The sequence below is a fragment of the Corapipo altera genome, unplaced genomic scaffold (assembly GCF_003945725.1).
Source record: "Corapipo altera isolate COAL_440 unplaced genomic scaffold, ASM394572v1 227, whole genome shotgun sequence".
Taxonomy (NCBI): Eukaryota; Metazoa; Chordata; class Aves; order Passeriformes; family Pipridae; genus Corapipo; species Corapipo altera.
This window is the reverse complement of record NW_020885104.1, coordinates 53,395-70,958: the sequence shown is the minus strand read 5'-3', so window position 1 is coordinate 70,958 and position 17,564 is coordinate 53,395. Positions and strand designations below refer to the sequence as shown.

The window sequence follows — 17,564 nt, the reverse complement described above, 5'->3', positions numbered from 1 at the left end:
GGGGGGGAGGGCGATGGGAGGGACTGAGAAACCCCCCAGGTGCGATGGGGAAGGGCAGGAAGAACTCCTGGGAAGGGGGATGGAGGGGCTGGGCTGAGCTGGGGGGCACTGGGATGGGAGTTGGACCCTCCCCGACCCCGTGTCCCCCCTGTTCCCAGGGAACTACCGGACACAGCTGTGGGACAAACAGTCCGAGTCGTTCCTGCCCTCCACTCCCGGGCTGGGCATGCACGTGGAGGTCAAGGACCCCGATGGAAAGGTGGGCACCTCCAGGACAGGGCAGTGGCCCTGTCTTGGTGCCCTGGAGTGGGTGACAGTGGCCCTGTCCCAGTGTCCCAGGGTGTGACAGTGGCCCTTTCCCAGTCCTGGGGGTGTGACACCCCCTCCATGTCCCCCGGTGGTGCTGTCCCTGTGGTGTCACAGTGTCCCTGTGGGTCCCTGGGCTGTGTGTGACACTGTCCCTGTCCCAGGTGGTGCTGTCCCGCCAGTACGGCTCCGAGGGTCGCTTCACCTTCACATCCCACACGCCGGGGGAGCACCAGATCTGCCTGCACTCCAACTCCACCCGCATGGCCCTGTTCGCTGGGGGCAAACTGGTACTGCTGGGGCGAACTGGGAACACTGGGGAGGGGTCCCCAACCCTAGGGGGAGTCTCTGCCACCCTGTGCCACCCCTTGAGCCCCCCCGACCCCTTCTGTGCCTGCAGCGGGTACACCTGGACATCCAGGTGGGTGAACACACCAACAACTACCCCGAGATCGCAGCCAAGGACAAGCTGACGGAGCTGCAGCTCCGGGCACGGCAGCTCCTGGACCAGGTGGAGCAGATCCAGAAGGAGCAGAACTACCAGAGGGTGAGCAGGGGGTCTGCAGGGTCGGTTTGGGGGGATCACCGAGTTTCCCTCCCTCTCTGACCCCCTTTCCCCATTTTTGGGGCAGTACCGGGAGGAGCGGTTCCGCATGACGAGCGAGAGCACCAACCAGAGGGTGCTCTGGTGGTCCATCGCCCAGACCATCATCCTCATCCTCACCGGCATCTGGCAGATGAGGCACCTCAAGAGCTTCTTTGAGGCCAAGAAGTTGGTGTAGCCACCCCAAACCCCTGAGGGGCTCCCCCAAATCACCCAACACGCCCCAAAGGGGGGATCCAACCTGCCCTGGGGGACTCCCACAGACCTGGGGAGGGACCTTTGCTGCCTGCTGGGACCCTGGGGATGGTGGGCAGGTTTGGGGGGGCCCTGCCTGCCATCTGGGAGGGGGGAACCCGCCCCCTACTTGGGGGAAAATAAAGATTTTATTGGGGAAAATAAAAGGGTTTTTTGTTTCAATGGGGCTCCCTGGTGCTTTTTTGGACTGGGGAGGGAATCTGGTGCTACAGGAAGCCAGGGTGGGGGTTCAGCCATCCAGCTACCTTTCTACAGTGCGTTTTCCCCCTCCCGGGGAATGAATCCCCCCAAAAAAGACCCCTGGGACGGGGGGGGGGGCGAGGTCTCAGGGGCTCCTCCAGCCCCGAGCATTCCTCCACCGCCAGGGGGCGCTGCGGCTCCTGCCTCCTCGGCGGCGCTCTGCGCACACAACCGGAAGTGTCTGTGGGCGGGGCGGCCAAGATGGCGGCGGACATGGCGGCGTCAGGCTTCGAGCACATGGGGCTGGACCCGCGACTGCTGAGGGTGGGGGGGCCGGGGGGCGGGGGGGGGGAAACGGGGGCCTTCGGGACACGGGGAGGGGGCTCAGCCCCACGGGAGGGGTGCACGGGGAGCGAGGGGAGGCCTTGAGGGGACTGAGAGGGTTTTGGAGTCCCTGGGGATCCCCACCATGGGGAGAGGGTGTCTTGGGGGGGCACTGGGGACCCCGGTTTGGGGGGGATGTCTGTAGGACAGAGTGGGACAGCGAGGATCCCCGTTTTGAGGGGGGGGGGGTCGGGGGGCCTGGGGGGGCACGGGGGACCCAGGGGGGGGGGGGGGGTCTGGGGGGGGGGGGTTCTGTGTCCCCCCCCATGGACAGGGGTTGTCCTGGTCCCTGTGGTGATCCCGGTGCCCCCCCAGGCGGTGGCAGAGCTGGGCTGGGCAACCCCCACGGCCATCCAGGCCCAGGCCATCCCCCTGGCATTGGAGGGCAGGGACCTGCTGGCACGGGCCAGGACGGGCTCCGGGAAAACAGGAGCCTACGGGCTGCCCCTGCTGCACAAACTGCTCAGCATCAAAGAGGTGAGGGCATGGGGGGCACGGGGGATGGGGGGGTATTGGGCATCCTGGCAGTGGGGTCATGGGGGCACCTTGGGGTGTTGGGTGGTGGGAGGCACCATGGGGCATCCAGGACAGGGTGGGCTCTGTGGGGCACAGGGGTGTCCTTGGGGTCCCTGTCCCCACCCGGTGTCAGTGCTGGTGCCCACAGGCTGTGTGGGCACTGGTGCCCTCGGGGGGTGCAGGGCCGGGCTCCATGGCACACGGGGGGATCCCTGTGTGTCCCAGTGACAGCCCCTGTCCCCCAGGCGTCCCCAGCGCTGCCCCAGGCCGTCCGTGCCCTGGTGCTGGTGCCCTCGGCGGAGCTGGGCCGGCAGGTCGGGCACACCCTGCGCCAGCTCTCAGCCTTCTGTGCCCGCCGGCTGCGTGTGGTGGACCTGTGCTCACAGAGCGACCCTGCTGCCCAGAGGTGAGGGACCCCTGTGCCCTGTGTGCCCCCTGGCCCTCCCTGTGCCCCCCGTGCTCACAGTGACCCTGCTGCCCAGAGGTGAGGGACCCCCTGTGTGCCTCCCTCTGCCCCCACGACCCTTCCTGTGCCCCCTGAGCCCCTCAGTCCTCCCTTACCCCGTGTGTGTGCCAGGCCTGTGCTGATGGAGCAGCCTGATGTCGTGGTGGGCACCCCAGGGCGGGTCCTGGCCCACCTGGGCGGGCACAGCCTGAGCCTGCGGCACTCGCTGGAGCTGCTGGTGCTGGATGAGGCCGATCTGCTGCTGTCCTTTGGGTTTGGGGACGACATCAAGGCCCTCCTCTGGTGAGGGGGCACGGGGGGGTGTTGGGGGCATGGACAGGACACATGGGTGTGGGGATGGGGGTACTGGGGCCAGTGCTGGGGGTGGAGGGCATGGAGGGCAGTGCCAGGGGTTTGGGGGCACTGAGGGTTTGGGGGGCACTGCTGGGGTGGAGGGCCACAGGGGGCACCGATGGGGGCATGGGGTGCAGGGGATGGGAGCATGGGGGGGCTCTGCTGGGGGCACTGCCAGGGCTGGGGGAAGCAGCAGGGCTGGAAGGGGTGGTAGGCACAGCCAGGGGGTTGGGAGACACTGTTGGAGGTGGAGGTTGTGGGAGGGGCACAGCCCAGGAGTTTGGGGGGCACTGAAAGTTATGGGGGCACTACCTTGGGTTTGGAGGGCACTGCTGAGTTTTGGGGGACTTTGTTAAAACAGGGAGACTTGGGGGCACAGTGAGTTTGGGTGGGTTTGCCAGGGCTGGGGGACACAGGGGAGCTCGAGGGGGGGCAGCAGAGCATCACCAGGCCTGGTGCCAGGGGGCCTGGGGGGCACTGAGCCCCCTGTTCCCCTCAGCCACCTGCCCAAGATCTACCAGGCCCTGCTGGTGTCAGCCACGTTCAACCCCGAGCTGGAGGCGCTGCAGGAGCTTGTGCTGCACAACCCTGTGAGGAATGAGGGGCTGGGATGGGGTTGGGGGGAGCTGAGAGGGGTTTGGGGCATCCGGGGGGAGGTTTGGGGGCTCTGAGGGAGGTTTGCAGGATCCAAGGAAGATCCAGAGCAGGCACAAAGATGGGCAAATGCCAGGATTTGGGAACACCGCCCCCCAGGAGCGGATTTAGGAGACACGAGGAGCCCAGAGGACTCTGTGGGTGCCACAACCCCCCCGTTTTTCCCTGTTTTCCCCCGTCCCAGGTGCTGGTGCTGCCCCCGGAGCCGCGGCTGCCGGGCCATTCCCAGCTGCAGCAGTTCCAGGTGCGCTGTGGGACGGAGGAGGACAAGTTCCTGGTGCTCGTGGCGCTGCTGCAGCTGCGGCTGCTGCGGGGCCGGGCCCTGCTCTTCGTGGGCAGCCTGGCCAGGGCCTTCCGCCTCAAGCTCTTCCTCGAGCAGTTCGGCATCCCCGCCTGCACCCTCAACTCCGAGCTGCCTGCGGCCTCCCGGTATGCCGGGGGCACTGGGGGGCCCTGGGGTGTCCCTGGGGTCACAGGGGTGTCCCTGAGGTGGTGACAGGGGTGTCCATGAAGGGTCTCAGTTTGGGATCCCCGCCTGCACCCTCAGCTCCGAGCTGCACATGCCATCCCCGTATTCCAGAGGGCGGGAAGGGGGCCTGGGTGGGGTGGGGTGTTCCTGGGATGGTGGGAAAGAGGGTGAAGGGGATAATGGGGTGCTCAGGGATGTCCATGAAGGAGATCAGTTTGGGATTCCCACTTGCTCCTGGTATTCCCAAGGGGATGGTGGGTGCCTGGATGGGGTGGGGTGTCCTTGAGGTGGGAAAGAGGGTAAAGAGGAGAACGGGGTGCTCAGGGGGTCCCTGAAGGGCTCGGAGAGTGATGAGGCACCCGGAGAACACCTTGGCATGCCCCCTGAGCCCCTGGGGGGTCTCCCCGGGGACAAAGGGGGTGTCCCAGGTGAGTTGTGGAGTGCCAGGGGAAGTGCTGGGGGGGATAAGGACACCGTGGGGGTCCCTGGGAGCTGGGTGGTCATGGGGGGTTCCTGGGGACAAGGGAGTGTCCCTCGGGTGCCAGGGGAAAATGCGGATTAAGGACACCCCGTGAGGAAGGACAGGGGTCCCTGGGAGTGTCCAGGGGGGCATCACACGAAGGGGGGTGGACACACTGAGGGTCTCCTCTGTCCCCAGGTGCCACGTCATCGCCCAGTTCAACCGCGGCCTCTACGACTTCATCGTGGCCACCGACGAGGAGGGGCCTGTGGAGACCCCCCAGCGCCAAGCACGGAAAGGAGGGACCCTGGGGTGAGCACGGGGGTTGGGGGATGTCACCAGGGACCCACTGGTGCCACCAGTATCACATGGGTGACACCAGTGTCCTGTAGGCATCACCAGGGACCTGGGTGGCCACCAGTGTCCTGTTCCTGTGCAAGTGTGTCCCCCTTGGGGGGCTCAGGGTGTCCCTGTGACCGTGACCTCACTGCACCCAGGGCGTCCTTGTGCCCACGGGATCCCCTTTCTCAGGCTCCCTGTCCCCATATCCCAGATGCCCACTTGCTCTGGGTGTCCCTCCTGAGCCCCCCCAACCCCTGGTGTCCCTGTGTCCCCCCAGGAAGGGGAAGGGGAAGGCCAAGGACAAGGGGAAGGCCAAGGCCCAGGACCCTGAGTATGGGGTTGCGCGGGGCATCGACTTCCAGAACGTCTCGGCCGTCATCAACTTCGACGTCCCCCCCACAGTCGAGTCCTACATCCACCGTGTGGGCAGGTCTGTGTGGGCACTGGGGGGACCCCAGGGGTGCCAGACTGGCTGTGGTCCCACCCTGTGTCCCCCTTGCACCCCCCAGGACAGCCCGTGGTGACAACCCTGGCACAGCACTGACCCTGGCGCTGCCCGAGGAGCACGAGGGGCTCACCCGCATTGAGGACGCGCTGGCAGGAGGTTTGGGGGTCCCTGTGCCACCTGGGAGGCTGGGGGACACTGGGGGACTGGGGTGATCCTCTGTGTCCCCCCAGAGAACGGGCAGTCCATGCTCCAGCCCTACAAGTTCTGCATGGAGGAGATCGAGTCGCTGCGCTACCGCTGCCGGGTACGGGAGGCACCGGCGGGGCTGGAGGGGACAGAGGGCTGCTGGTGGCACTGACGAGGTCCTGGCCACACCAGAAGGGTGTTGGTGGTACCAGGAGGGGTCCTGGTGACTCGGAGGGGGTGCCAGTGTGAGAGTGGCACCCTCTGACCCCACTGTGCCCCCCCCAAAGGATGCCATGCGCTCGGTGACCAAGCAGGCGGTGAAGGAGGCGCGGCTGCGCGAGATCAGGGACGAGCTGCTCAACTCCGAGAAGCTCAAGGTGACCCCGGGGGGCTCGAGGAGGGGGTTTAGGGGTCCCTGGGGGGGCACAGGGGGTCCCTGGGTGGTACCAACTTCCCCCCCTTGCTGTCCATGGCCAGGCCTATTTTGAAGACAACCCCCGGGACCTGCACGTGCTGCGCCACGACAAGCCCCTGCACCCGGCCATCGTGAAACCTCACCTGAGGAACGTGCCAGACTACCTGGGTACGGGGGAGCGGGCAAAAACGGGGCACAACAGGGGCATGGGGGGAGAAATGGGCAAAAATGGGGGGGATTGGGGGGAAAACAGGGCGGAGGGGGGTGATTTGGGGGGCAGGACTAACCCCCAGTGCCTCCCCAGTGCCCCCCAGCCTCCGGGGCATTGCCAGGCCTGGCCCCAGGAAGCGAAAGGGCCCCCGAGTGCTCCGAGGGCCCAGTGCCCACAAGGGGAAACCTGCTGTGAGTGACCCCCAAACCCTCTCCCTGAGACCCAAAATCCCCCCCACATCCTCTCCCTGAGACACCAAACGTCCCCAAACACCCCTAAATCCCCTGCACAGACCCCCAAATCCCCCTCACTCCCCAGAATTCCCCCTGAACCCCAAATTACCCCCTGGACCCCCAAATCCTCCCTGCAAAACCAAAACACCCCCAAATCACTCCCACTCCTCTAAATCCCTCCTGAGCCCCCAACCCCTCCAAAATCCCCCAAATACCCCTTGCTACCTGAAATCCCCTAAGATCTCCCCGCTGCACCCTCAACTGCCTCCCCACTCCCTCAACTCCCTCCCCTGGACCCCAAAATGCCCCCAAACACCCCTAAATATCCCCCCTGAGCTCTCTGCAGATCCCCACCCTGCTCTTCTTTTCCAGCCCCGTGGCACCGGGAACCCTCTGCAGAGCTTCAAGTTCTCCCGGCGTGGTGCCAAGGGCCGGGCTGTGCCCACCCCCTGACCCCCCCTGTGCCCCTCTGGGGGTCTGTGGGCTGTGCTGTGCCCCCCTGCATCCCCCCAGGGCCTGTGCTGTGCCCAATAAAGGTTCCGGGGGCTGGTTTTGGGGTGCTGTGTGTGTGGGCGTGGTGCCCGCCCTGCGTGACGTGACAGGGACAGGGCTGGGCTGGTGATGCAGGTGTGGGACCTGGGCAAAGGTACCAGAGCGGGACCACCCCCCTTATCACCGCCCAGGGCCATAAAGAGGGGGCAGGGACACCCTGGGGGGTGGCACCGATGGGTTCAGGGGCTCGGAGCCACTCAGGCACCCCAAGGGAACGCTGTGGTGGGATGGCACCGGGCTGGGGTGGCCCAGCCCTGCCCGTCAGTGCCCGCCCAGACACTTATTGTGACCCAGACACTTATCATGGCCCCAGACACTTTATCGTGGCCCCAGACACTTTATCAGGGTTCCAGGCACTTTATCAGGGTTCCAGGGCCTTATCGGGGTCCAAGGCTCTGGACCCTTTCCTGGCACTGGGCACAGGGCACTGGAGTGTGACATACCTGCCCACGGGGATGGCACTGGGATGGCACCCACCCAACCACTGGGATGGCACCTACCTCTTCCCCAGGATGGCATTGGGATGTCACCCACCCACCCCCCGGGATAGCACTGGGGTGTCACACACCTGTCCATGGGGATGGCACCAGGATGGCACCCACCTGTTGACCAGGATGGCACTGGGATGTCACCCACCCACCCCCCGGGATGGCATCGGAGTGTCACCCACCTGCCCCTGGGATGGCACCGGCACCAGCGTGTCCCTGGCCACAAGACTGGGGAGCACAGGGGGGTTTCCCTGCAGGACACACCTGTGGTAACCCCCTGGCACTGCCACAACACCCAGGGGTGACCCCACACTGTCCCTCCCTCCCCCCACTCCCGTGTGCCCCCGCAGTGCTCCCGAATCCCCCAATTTGTGCCCCAATGCCCCATTTCCATGCCCAGGTCCCCCGTTGTGCTGGTTCAGGTTTCCCAGGAAGCTGCTCCGGCCACGCCCCGGGATCAATCGATCGATCTTTGTTAATGATCCCCCGGGTTAATGATCCTCCATTTACAGCCCTGACCAGGGCTGATTGGCCTTGTGGCTATCAGACCAGCAGGGCCCTGCCAGGGCAGTGCCTGCCCGGGGGTGCCACCCATATAAAACAGGCTGGGCAGTGCCGGGGACACCCCTCTGCCACCATGGCGGGGTCCCTGGCGCTGCCCGGCGCCCTCCTGGCAGCACTGCTGGCACTGGTAGGAGCTGGGGTGGCACTGGGGGGACACGGGCACTCTGAGGGGGAGGGGTGGGGTGTGGGGTTTGGGGCTGGGGATGGCAGAGTAAAGGGATGCTGATGTGGCACCCGTTGGGTGACAGTTGGGAGGCTGGGCGTGGCAGAGTGGGGGGGGTGATGGTACAATGCCCATCAGGTGCCTGTTGGGTGCCCCTTGGGGGGCTGAGGGTGGCAGAGCCAGGGAACCCCATTCTGGTCCCCATTTGGTGACATTTAGATGGGCTGGGCGTGGCAGAGTAGGGGGACGCTGGCGTGGTGCCCATTGGGTGATGTTTGGAGGGTCTTGGGGTGGCAGAGCTGGGAGGACACTGGTGTGGCACCCACTGGGTGCCTGTTGGGTGACAGTGGTGGGGCTGAGGGTGGCAGAGCGGGGGGGAAACCATTGTGGTACCCTTTGGGTAGTGATTTGAGGGCCTAGCAGTGACAGACTGGGGGGGGACATCACTGCGATGCCCATCAGATGCCTGTTGGGTGCCCTTTGGGTGGTGTTTGTGGGGACTGAGGATGGCAGAGTCGGGGGGACACCTCTGCAGTGCCCACCAGATGCCTGTTGGGTACCATTTGGATGCTGACAGTGCCATCCCCCTCCCCAAACCCCTTCCCGCCTCCCCCTCCACCCCCCCAGGCCTCCCCATCCTTCACCCCGATCCACCGTGCCGGGTACTGCTCCTTCTACGGCGAGTGCGGGCGCAACCCCGAGGTGAACGTGTCGCTGGTGCCCTCCAACGTGCCCTGCCTGTCCAACACCCCTGCCCGGGAGGCCACGGGCACCCTGCTGGCCCTGCTGCGCTCCGTGTGCCCGGACTTGGTGCGGGAGGACAACGAGACCACCCTGGTGTGCTGCACCTACGGGCAGCTCAGCGCACTCCAGTTCAGTGTCGCGCTCTCGGGCACCGTCCTGGCGCGGTGCCCATCCTGCGCCCGCAACTTCGCCAGCCTGTACTGCCACAACACCTGCAGCCCTGACCAGAGCCTCTTCACCAACGTGACGCGGGTGGTGAACCGCACGTTGGTGCCCGGGGTGCCCAGCGTGGCGGTGGTGGAGTATCAGAGCTTCTACCGGCAGCGCTTCGCCGATGCCGCCTTCTCCTCGTGCCACGGGGTGCGGCTCCCGTCCACCGGCGGCTTCGCCATCGCCACCATGTGCGGGCGCTACGGTGCCCAGCACTGCACCCCCCAGCGCTGGCTGGACTTCCAGGGCGACAAGAACAACGGGCTGGCGCCGCTGCAGATCAACTTCCAGCTGGTGCCCAACGGCACCGAGCCAGGTGATGCCATCGAGCCGCTGGACGCGCGGGTCTGGGGCTGCAGTGAGGCGCCGGGTGAGGATGAAGAGCCCTGCTCATGCCAGGACTGCGCCGAGTCCTGCCTGCCCGTGGTGGCCCCCACGGACTCGTCACCCCCGTTCCGGCTGGGCGAGGCCGACGGCATCCTGGTGCTCTGTGTCCTGCTCTTCGCCTTCTTTGCCATGGTCTTCCTCGTGGCCCTGCTGTGCCAGCGGCGCTCCAAGGGGCTCACGGTGCTGCAGGTGGTGCCCACTGCCCGCGGGTGCTCGGCGCGGGTGGGCGATGTCAGTCACCAGGCCCTGGCACGGGCGTTCCGCTGGTGGGGGACACTGGTGGCCTCAAGGCCCTTGGTGGTGCTGGCGGTGGCCATGGTGGTGGCCGGGGGGCTCTCGGCCGGGATGGTGACCCTCCGGCTCACCACGGACCCCGTGGAGCTCTGGTCAGCACCGGGCAGCCGTGCCAGGCAGGAGAAGGCCTTCCACGACCAGCACTTTGGGCCCTTCCTGCGCACCAACCAGATCATTGTGACGGCGCCGGGCAGGGCCGGGGCTCACTACGACTCCGTGATCTTTGGGTCCAAGAACTTCAGCGGGCTCCTGGCCCAGGACGTGCTGCAGGCACTGCTGGAGCTGCAGGAGCGGCTGGCGGGCATCGAAGCCTGGGCACCGCAGGCAGGCAGGAACGTGACACTCAGGGACGTGTGTTATGCCCCCCTGAACCCCACAGAGCCCACCCTGGGCGACTGCTGTGTCAACAGCGTCACCCAGTACTTCCAGAACAACCGCTCCCACCTGGCACTCACCGCCCTGCAGGAGGAGGGCAAAGAGACGGGCACCGTGGACTGGCACGACCACCTCATCTACTGTGTCAGGTGGGTGCTGCGCCACGGGGGGCACAGGGGGTGTCCCTGGGGGGACGGCTGGGAGGGTCTCTATGGGGTACTCACTATGGCACAGTGCCCATGGGGAGCCCAGTAGTGTCTGGGGTGATGTCCATGCGACCCTGGCCATGGGGTGGTATCGGTGGTGTGGGGCTGGGGTGATACCTGTGGAGCTGGGGGGTTCTCCATGAGGTGCCCAGCATGGCACAGTGTCTATGGGGTGCCAGGCTGTGTGGTTGGGGTGCCATTTCTGAGTCCCTCAGCACTGGCAGGTGCCCACAGGGTGCCAGGCTGTGGGGTTGGGATTCTCTCTGGGTCCCCCCTCGCAGCTGGGTCCAGGTGGGCTCAGGGCAGTGATGGGTGCCCCCACTCACCCCCTGGCACCCTGTCCCCACCAGCTCCCCACTCTCCTTCAAGGACATCACAGCGCTGGAGCTGAGCTGTATGGCCGAGTATGGTGGGCCCGTGTTCCCGTACATCGCCTTCGGGGGATACCAGGGTATGGGGGCACAGACGGCAGGGGGCACAGGGACCTGGGCAGGTGGAGGGCTCTGTGGGGCAGGGGGGACCTGTGGGCACGGGGACACCTGGGGGATGGGGGACCTGTGGGCAATGGGGGTCCCTGTGGGATATGGGGACATCTTGGGGGGACAGCAGTCTGTCTCTATGGGGTGTGGGGAACCTGTGGGCAATGGGGACACCTCGGGGACAGGGGTCCTCATAGGGCATGGGGGGCACCTGTAGGGCAGGGGGCACGGGGACACCCTGGGGGGACAGGGGGCTCCATGGGGCAGGGGGGACCTGTGAGGTGTCTCTGCCATGTCCCCCGTGTCCCTCCATGTCCCCCATGCCCCTGTGTCCCCAGACTCAGAGTACACAGAGTCCGAGGCTCTGATCATCACGTACTCCCTGAACAACTTCCCCCGCGGTGACCCCCGGCTCGAGTGGGTTCTGAGCTGGGAGAGCAAGTTCCTCGAGGTGGTTCAGGATTTCCAGCGCTCTCACAGCCCCAACCTGTCGGTCACGTTCATGGCCGAGGTCAGACCCCTCCCGGTGTCCCCTGTGTCCCCTCTGCGTCCTCTCTGTGTCCCTGTGCCTCCAGTACCCCCCATACCCCCCCATGTCCCCCGTGACCCTGGTGCACCCAGTACCCCATGTCCCTGTACCCCCCCATGTCCCTGTGCCCCTGGTTTCCCCTGTGTCTTTCTTTTCCCCCACATCCCGTGTTCCCATTCTCAGGGTGGGAGGGGGGGTCCCCGGCGTACCCGGTGTCCCCTCCACTGTCCGTGCCCCTCATTCCCCCTCCCCTGTCGGTGCCCCCCCAGCGCTCCCTGGAGGACGAGATCAACCGCACGAGCGGGGAGGACCTGCCGGTGTTCGCGCTCAGTTACCTGCTCGTGTTCGCCTACATCGCGCTGGCCCTGGGCGAGTACACGGCCTGGAGCCGCGTGCTGGTGCGCCCGGGGGTCTGAGGGGGGTGTCCAGGGGGGTGGGGGGGCCCGGGGGGGCCCGGGGGGGGGGGGGGGTTCCGGGAGGTTCAGGGGGTCCCAGGGGGGTCCTGGTGGAGCCAGGGGATCCCGGGTGGTGTGCCAGTGGGTCCGGGGTGGTCCCGTGGGGTGTCCAGGGGTCCCAAGGGGGTCCTGGGGGATCCGGGGGGTCCCGGGGGGTATCCAGGGGTTCTGGGAGGTCCGAATGGGATCTGGGTGGGGTTCTAGGGAGGCTGGGGGTGCTGAGTGCAGGTGTCACAGGTGGAGTCGAAGGTGACGCTGGCATTGGGGGGCATTGCCGTGGTCCTGGGGGCCGTGTTTGCCTCCATGGGGTTCCTGGCGCTGCTGGGGATGCCCTCGTCCCTCATCATCCTTGAGGTCGTGCCCTTCCTCGTGCTCGCTGTGGGCGCTGACAACATCTTCATCTTCGTGCAGGAGTTCCAGGTCCGGGATGGGGGGCACTGAGGGCAGGAGGGGGCACAGGGGCACTTTGGGGATTTTCATGGGGAATGTGGCCCTGGGGGGGCACCTGGGGTTCCCCACGGGGCAGGGTGGGGAGGGAGGTGCCCATGGGGCACAGCAGCCTGTGGCAGCCCCAAGGCCGGGCGGTGGGTGCCCAACGGGGCTCCCTCAGGGGGTGGGGGTTACCTTTGGGGTTCTCCCCCAGGGTGGGGGTGCCCCATGGGGTCACCCCTGACCATCCCTGCCAGCAGCAGTCGCAGCGGGAGCCGGATGAGACGCGGGAGCAGCACCTGGGGCGGGTACTGGCGGAGGTGGCACCCAGCATGTTGCTGTGCAGCATCTCCGAGGCCATCTGCTTCCTCCTGGGTGAGCTGGGGGGCTCCGGGGGGGCACAGGGACACAGGGGTGGACCAGGGGCACAGGGACACGTAGGGGACACAGGAGGGCAGCGGGGGCACAGGAACATGGGGGGTATGGGGAAACAGGGGCGGCCAGGGTCACAGGGACATGGGGGTGCACAGGGTGGGCACAGGGACGCTGGGAAATGGTGGGGGGCAACAGGAGCACGGGGGGGCACAGTGACAGGGGGACATGGAGGGACATGTGGGGTGCATGGGGTACAGGGAGGGCACCATGGGGGCACGGGACCACGGCACAGGAGCTGGGCACGGTGGGCACAGGGGGACAGTGCAGTGCAGGGGGCTGGCACAGCACTCGCTGGCACGGGGGCTGCGGGGTGCAGGGTGCCCGCTGAGCCCGGGGACCCGCAGGTGCCCTCTCGTCCATGCCCGCCGTGCAAACCTTCGCCCTCACGGCCGCCGTCGCCATCGCCTTCGACTTCCTGCTCCAGATGTCGGGGTTCGTGGCACTGGTGGCACTGGATGCCTGGCGGCAGGAGGTACCACCCGGGGGGCTCTGGGGGCGTGGGGAGGGCACAGGGAGGGCACAGGGTGGGCACAGGGTGGGCAGAGGGTGCCCGGGGTGGGCAGGGGGCCGTGGGGGTCCCATGCCAACCCCCCGTGTGCCCCCAGGCTGGGAAGTTTGATCTGTGCTGCTGCTGCGGGAAGGGCACAGGGGACCCGCCCGGGGAGGGGGCTCGGCTGCTGCGGCCCCTCCTGGAGCGCTACTACACCCCCTTCCTGCTGCACCCCCTCGTTCGGCCCTGCGTGGTGAGGGGGCACCGGGGGCACCGGGGGCACGGGGGGAGAAGGGTGGCTGGGGGAAGTGGGGAGCTGGGGGGAATGGGGGGATGAGGGGAAAGGTGGGCATGGGAGGAATGGCAGGGGGGCCATGGGGGGCATTGGGGCACAAGGGGAATGGGGGTTTGGGGAGGCACTGGGGGGAATGGGGGGCACAGGGATTCTGGGGTGTCCTGGGAGGTGGGGAGGACATGGGGGGCTTGGGGGTGGGATGGGACATGGGGACTGGGGGGGACCAGGGGGCTTGGGAGGGAATTTGGGGGGGCTGTGGGGTGTCAGGGGTCCTGGAGGTCCCTGACCAGGTGCCCCCCAGGTGCTGCTGTTCCTGTTCCTGGCCTGTGCTGGGCTGTTCCTGCTGTTCCAGGTGCCTGTGGGGCTGGACCAGGAGCTTGCCCTGCCCGAGGTGGGAGTGGGACCGCTGGGGGGTGAGGGGGGCAAGGGGACAGGGGGGACACGAGGGGACAGCAGGGTCTGCATGGGGACATCTCGGGGGGATGGCCCCTATGAGGGGGCTTGGGGACACATTGAGGGGTGACATGGCCCTAGATGGTGACAGATGGAGATGGGGTGACCCTCGGGACCCCTCAGGACCCTGAGCATTTTGCAGTGGGTGACAAGGCCCTATAGGGTGACACATGGGGATGGTGGGACCCTCTGAGCCCCCCAGGCCCTGGTGGGTGCTGTGGGGTGCCCGTGCCCCCCAGGCTGACAGGGGTGCCCCCAGGACTCGTACATGCTGCAGTACTTCTCGGCGCTGAACCAGTACCTGGCCGTGGGGGTGCCCACCTACTTCGTCACCACGGGCGGGTACAACTTCTCCTCTGCCAACGGCACCAACGCCATCTGCTCCAGCGCCGGCTGCGACTCCGATTCGCTCACCCAGACCATCCAATACGCCACCGACTTCCCCAATGTGTGGGTACACAGGGGGGGCACAGGGGGGCACAGGGGAGGAGTGACCAGCTCCTGCCAGCCCTGTGTGCCCCCTCCAGGTCCTACCTGGCCATCCCGGCCACCTCCTGGGTGGATGATTTCCTGGACTGGCTGAACCCCACGAGCCGCTGCTGCCGCATCCACCAGTTTGGGGAGCACAAGGGGGAGTTCTGCCCCTCCACCAGCAGTGAGTAGGGGCTGGGGGCACGGGGTGGATGTGCCATTGTGGCCAGTGGGTGCCCACCATGGTGGTTCTTGGGTCTGCACGCAGTGGCCACTGTGGTGGCCATTGGGAGGCCCTTGGGAGCACACTGGGTGCCCCCCACTGCTGACCCCCTGTGCCCACAGATAACCTGAGCTGTGTTGCGGGGCAGTGCCTGAACACGCTCCGACGCCCCACGGCCGAGGAATTCCAGCGCTTCCTGCCCTGGTTCCTGCAGGACCGGCCCACCCTGCAGTGTGCCAAGGGGTACGTGGCACTGGGGGTCCCCTACCAAGACATGGCCATCAGTGGGTAACCCCCCCCATGCCCTGGGTGTCCCCCTGGGTGCCCCCTGACCCCCGTCCTTCCCCGCAGGGGCCTGGGCGCCTACGACACTTCGGTGAGCCTGGACGAGAACGGCACCATCCTGGGTGAGTGCAGGGCTGGCGTGGGCTGGGGGGTGCCCGGTGGGCCCCCGGGGGTGCCCCTGACCCCCCCGCTCTGTGCCAGCCACCCGGTTCATGGCGTACCAGCGCCCGCTGCGCACCTCGCAGGAGTACACGGCGGCTCTGCGGGCAGCCCGTGCCCTGGGGGACACCCTGACCCGCACCCTGCGCAGGGTGCCCGGCACAGACCCCCACTTCAGCGTGTTCCCCTACACGTGAGTGCCCACCTGGGACCGGGCGGGGCATGGGAGGCGCAGGATGGGGAGGGGGGAGAGGGGTGTGGTGCTGGGGGGGGCACTGCTGGCTGGTGTGGGGTCAGCAATGGGTGCCCAGTTCAGGAGTCCCCCGTTAAGGGTGCCCAGGCCAGGGTGCAGAGCACAAGGTGCTGGGGGTGCCCCAGCGCCCTTCTTGGGAGTCACAAGTGGGTGCCCCAGTGAGGAGATAGTGGGGGTCCCAACTTAAGGGGTGCCCAGTTAAAGGGTGCCCATTGTGGGGTGCTGTGGGTGCCCCAGCACCCGAACTGGGGATCACAAGTGTGTGTCCAGTTAAGGGGTTCCCAGTTAAGGGGTGCTCCAGTTAGGGGATGACCAGTTATGGGGTGCCCAGGTCAGGGACAACGTGGGCACCTCAGTGCCTCACTGGGGTTAACAGGGGTGCCCAGTTCAGGGCTGGGGTTGCTGTGGGAACCCCTGTTGGGGTCCCAGTGCCCATGTCGGGGTGTGGGTGCCTGTGTTCAGGTACCCAGTGCCCATTTTAGGGTACCTGGTGCCCATTTCGGGTGCCTGGTGCCCTGTCACAGTGTCACATCATGGTGCCACCCCTGCAGGGTGACGTACGTGTACTACGAGCAGTACCTGACAGTGGTGGTCGAGGGGCTGGTGACACTGGCAATGTGCCTGGTGCCCACCTTCGCCGTGTCCTTCCTGCTGCTGGGCATGGACCTGCGCTCCAGCTGTGCCACCCTGGTCACCATTGCCATGATCCTGCTGGACACCGTGGGGGCCATGGCCCTCTGGGACGTGCCCTACAACGCCGTCGCCCTCATCAACCTCGTCGCGGTGCGGGCACGGGGGGCATGGGGGCCACTGGGGACACAGGGACATAGGGCATGAGGGGTGGCACAAGGACATGGGGGGAATGGGGACATGGGACACACGGGGGGGGCACAGGGACACTGGCAGTGTGGGGTGGCTTGGGGACCTGGCGCACACGGAGTGGCACAGGGGGCAAGGGGCATGGGGAGAATGGGCACAGGGATTTGGGATGCAAGGGTGGCTTTGGGGGCACAGGGGGTGGCAGCAGGACCTGGGACATGTGGGGTGCCACAGGGACATGGGGCAGGCGGGTGGCACAGGGACTTGGGGGCACAGGGGGTGGCAGCAGAGGGGGTGACACACGGTGTCCCCGCAGGCTGTGGGCATCTCAGTGGAGTTCGTGTCCCACATCACCTGCGCCTTCGCCCGCAGTGCCCAGCCCACCAGGGTGGAACGAGCCGCCGAGGCCACCATCACCATGGGCAGCAAGGTGGGCACAGGTGACACCGTGGGCCCCCCAGTCCTGCCTGGGGGTGACACTGTGGGACCACCAACCCTGCTGGGATTGGGGGGATGCCATGGCACCCCAAATCCTCCTGGGGGGCCAAAGGTGACACCATGGACCCCCACCCCTCCCCTGCTGTGCCTGGGGGGCTCGGGGTGGCCTGGCCACCCTGTCCCTGATGGCATCCCTGCTGTGGCCACAGGTGGTGACCGGGGTGGCCATGACCAGCCTGCCCGGGGTGGTGGTCCTGGCCTTCGCCAAGGCCCAGCTCATCCAGATCTTCTTCTTCCGCCTCAACTTCATCATCACCCTCGTGGGGTTGGCACATGGCCTGGTCTTCCTGCCCGTGCTCCTCAGCTACATCGGTAAGGATCCCCTGGGACAGTGCCCTGGCCCTGTGTACCACCCCCGGGGCACAGGGACAGCCTGGCACCATCCCTGTTGTCCCCACAGGGCCCAGCCCGCGGGTGCCAGCAGGGGACACGCCGGGGGACACACAGGGTGCAGGGCTGGGCTCTGGCACCACCTACTTCAAGGACAAGGACATGGACAAGCCCGGGAAGAGCTGAGCCCCCCTGGCCCCTCTCACTCCCCTCTTGCTCCCATTGCTGCTGCTGTTCTATTTAAACTGGTTTTCTCAGAGTCTGGACTGGTTTAACTGGGGTGGGTGGGGGTGTGTCTTGGCTCTGAAGTGTCGCACAGGGATGGAGACACAGGGATGGGGACACAAGGACAGGATGTGTGTGGCACAGGGGCACTGTGGGGACAGGGACATGGACAGTGTGGAGACAGGGATGTGTGAGGCACATGGGCAGTGTGGGGACAGGGACATGGGGGGCACAGGAATGTGTAAGGCAGAGGGACACATGGACATCATGGGGACAGGGACATGGGGGACA

General features: G+C 66.7%; 2 protein-coding genes across 4 annotated transcripts in view; both read left to right on the top strand.

Moving 5' to 3' along the window:
* The window catches only part of TMED4 (transmembrane p24 trafficking protein 4), a 1,704-nt gene extending 377 nt beyond the window's left edge, over window positions 1-1,327 (top strand). Inside the window, exons 2-5 of the mRNA XM_027669771.1 lie at window positions 159-259; window positions 471-596; window positions 707-853; window positions 939-1,327. Coding sequence (XP_027525572.1) covers window positions 159-259; window positions 471-596; window positions 707-853; window positions 939-1,088 — 524 coding nt within the window. The 3' untranslated portion in view covers window positions 1,089-1,327. The remainder of the gene's footprint in view (window positions 1-158; window positions 260-470; window positions 597-706; window positions 854-938) is intronic.
* Window positions 1,328-1,364: 37 nt separating this feature from the next.
* Window positions 1,365-17,307, top strand: LOC113960276 (probable ATP-dependent RNA helicase DDX56). 3 transcript variants are annotated; one of them, XM_027669768.1, is made up of 31 exons: window positions 1,365-1,669; window positions 2,045-2,206; window positions 2,491-2,651; window positions 2,823-2,993; window positions 3,544-3,634; window positions 3,883-4,127; window positions 4,826-4,939; window positions 5,247-5,399; window positions 5,479-5,573; window positions 5,648-5,721; window positions 5,891-5,980; window positions 6,081-6,186; window positions 6,835-6,998; window positions 8,857-10,388; window positions 10,796-10,896; window positions 11,263-11,435; window positions 11,723-11,851; window positions 12,146-12,328; window positions 12,598-12,712; window positions 13,117-13,244; window positions 13,378-13,515; window positions 13,859-13,948; window positions 14,270-14,460; window positions 14,538-14,665; window positions 14,827-14,947; window positions 15,056-15,111; window positions 15,191-15,341; window positions 15,953-16,184; window positions 16,537-16,650; window positions 16,868-17,030; window positions 17,119-17,307. In XM_027669768.1, exons 1-31 carry the CDS (start codon window positions 1,607-1,609, stop codon window positions 17,232-17,234), a joined length of 5,550 nt encoding a protein of 1,849 aa, XP_027525569.1. In that variant the 5' UTR covers window positions 1,365-1,606; the 3' UTR covers window positions 17,235-17,307. The 3 variants fall into 3 exon arrangements, with proteins under 3 accessions (XP_027525569.1, XP_027525571.1, XP_027525570.1); XM_027669769.1 differs by lacking the exons at window positions 1,365-1,669; window positions 2,045-2,206; window positions 2,491-2,651; ... (8 more) ...; window positions 6,081-6,186; window positions 6,835-6,998 and adding an exon at window positions 7,898-8,193; XM_027669770.1 differs by lacking the exons at window positions 8,857-10,388; window positions 10,796-10,896; window positions 11,263-11,435; ... (13 more) ...; window positions 16,868-17,030; window positions 17,119-17,307 and adding an exon at window positions 6,323-6,420 and having other exon boundaries at window positions 6,835-6,994.
* Window positions 17,308-17,564: the final 257 nt, after the last annotated feature.

Coding starts and splice junctions, on each gene's coding strand:
- LOC113960276 (XM_027669768.1), top strand. CDS start 1,607: ATGGCGGCGGACATGGCGGCGTCAGGCTTCGAGCACATGGGGCTGGAC. Junction 4,128..4,825: donor GAGCTGCCTGCGGCCTCCCG/GTATGCCGGGGG, acceptor CTCTGTCCCCAG/GTGCCACGTCATCGCCCAGT. Junction 14,666..14,826: donor GTTCTGCCCCTCCACCAGCA/GTGAGTAGGGGC, acceptor CTGTGCCCACAG/ATAACCTGAGCTGTGTTGCG.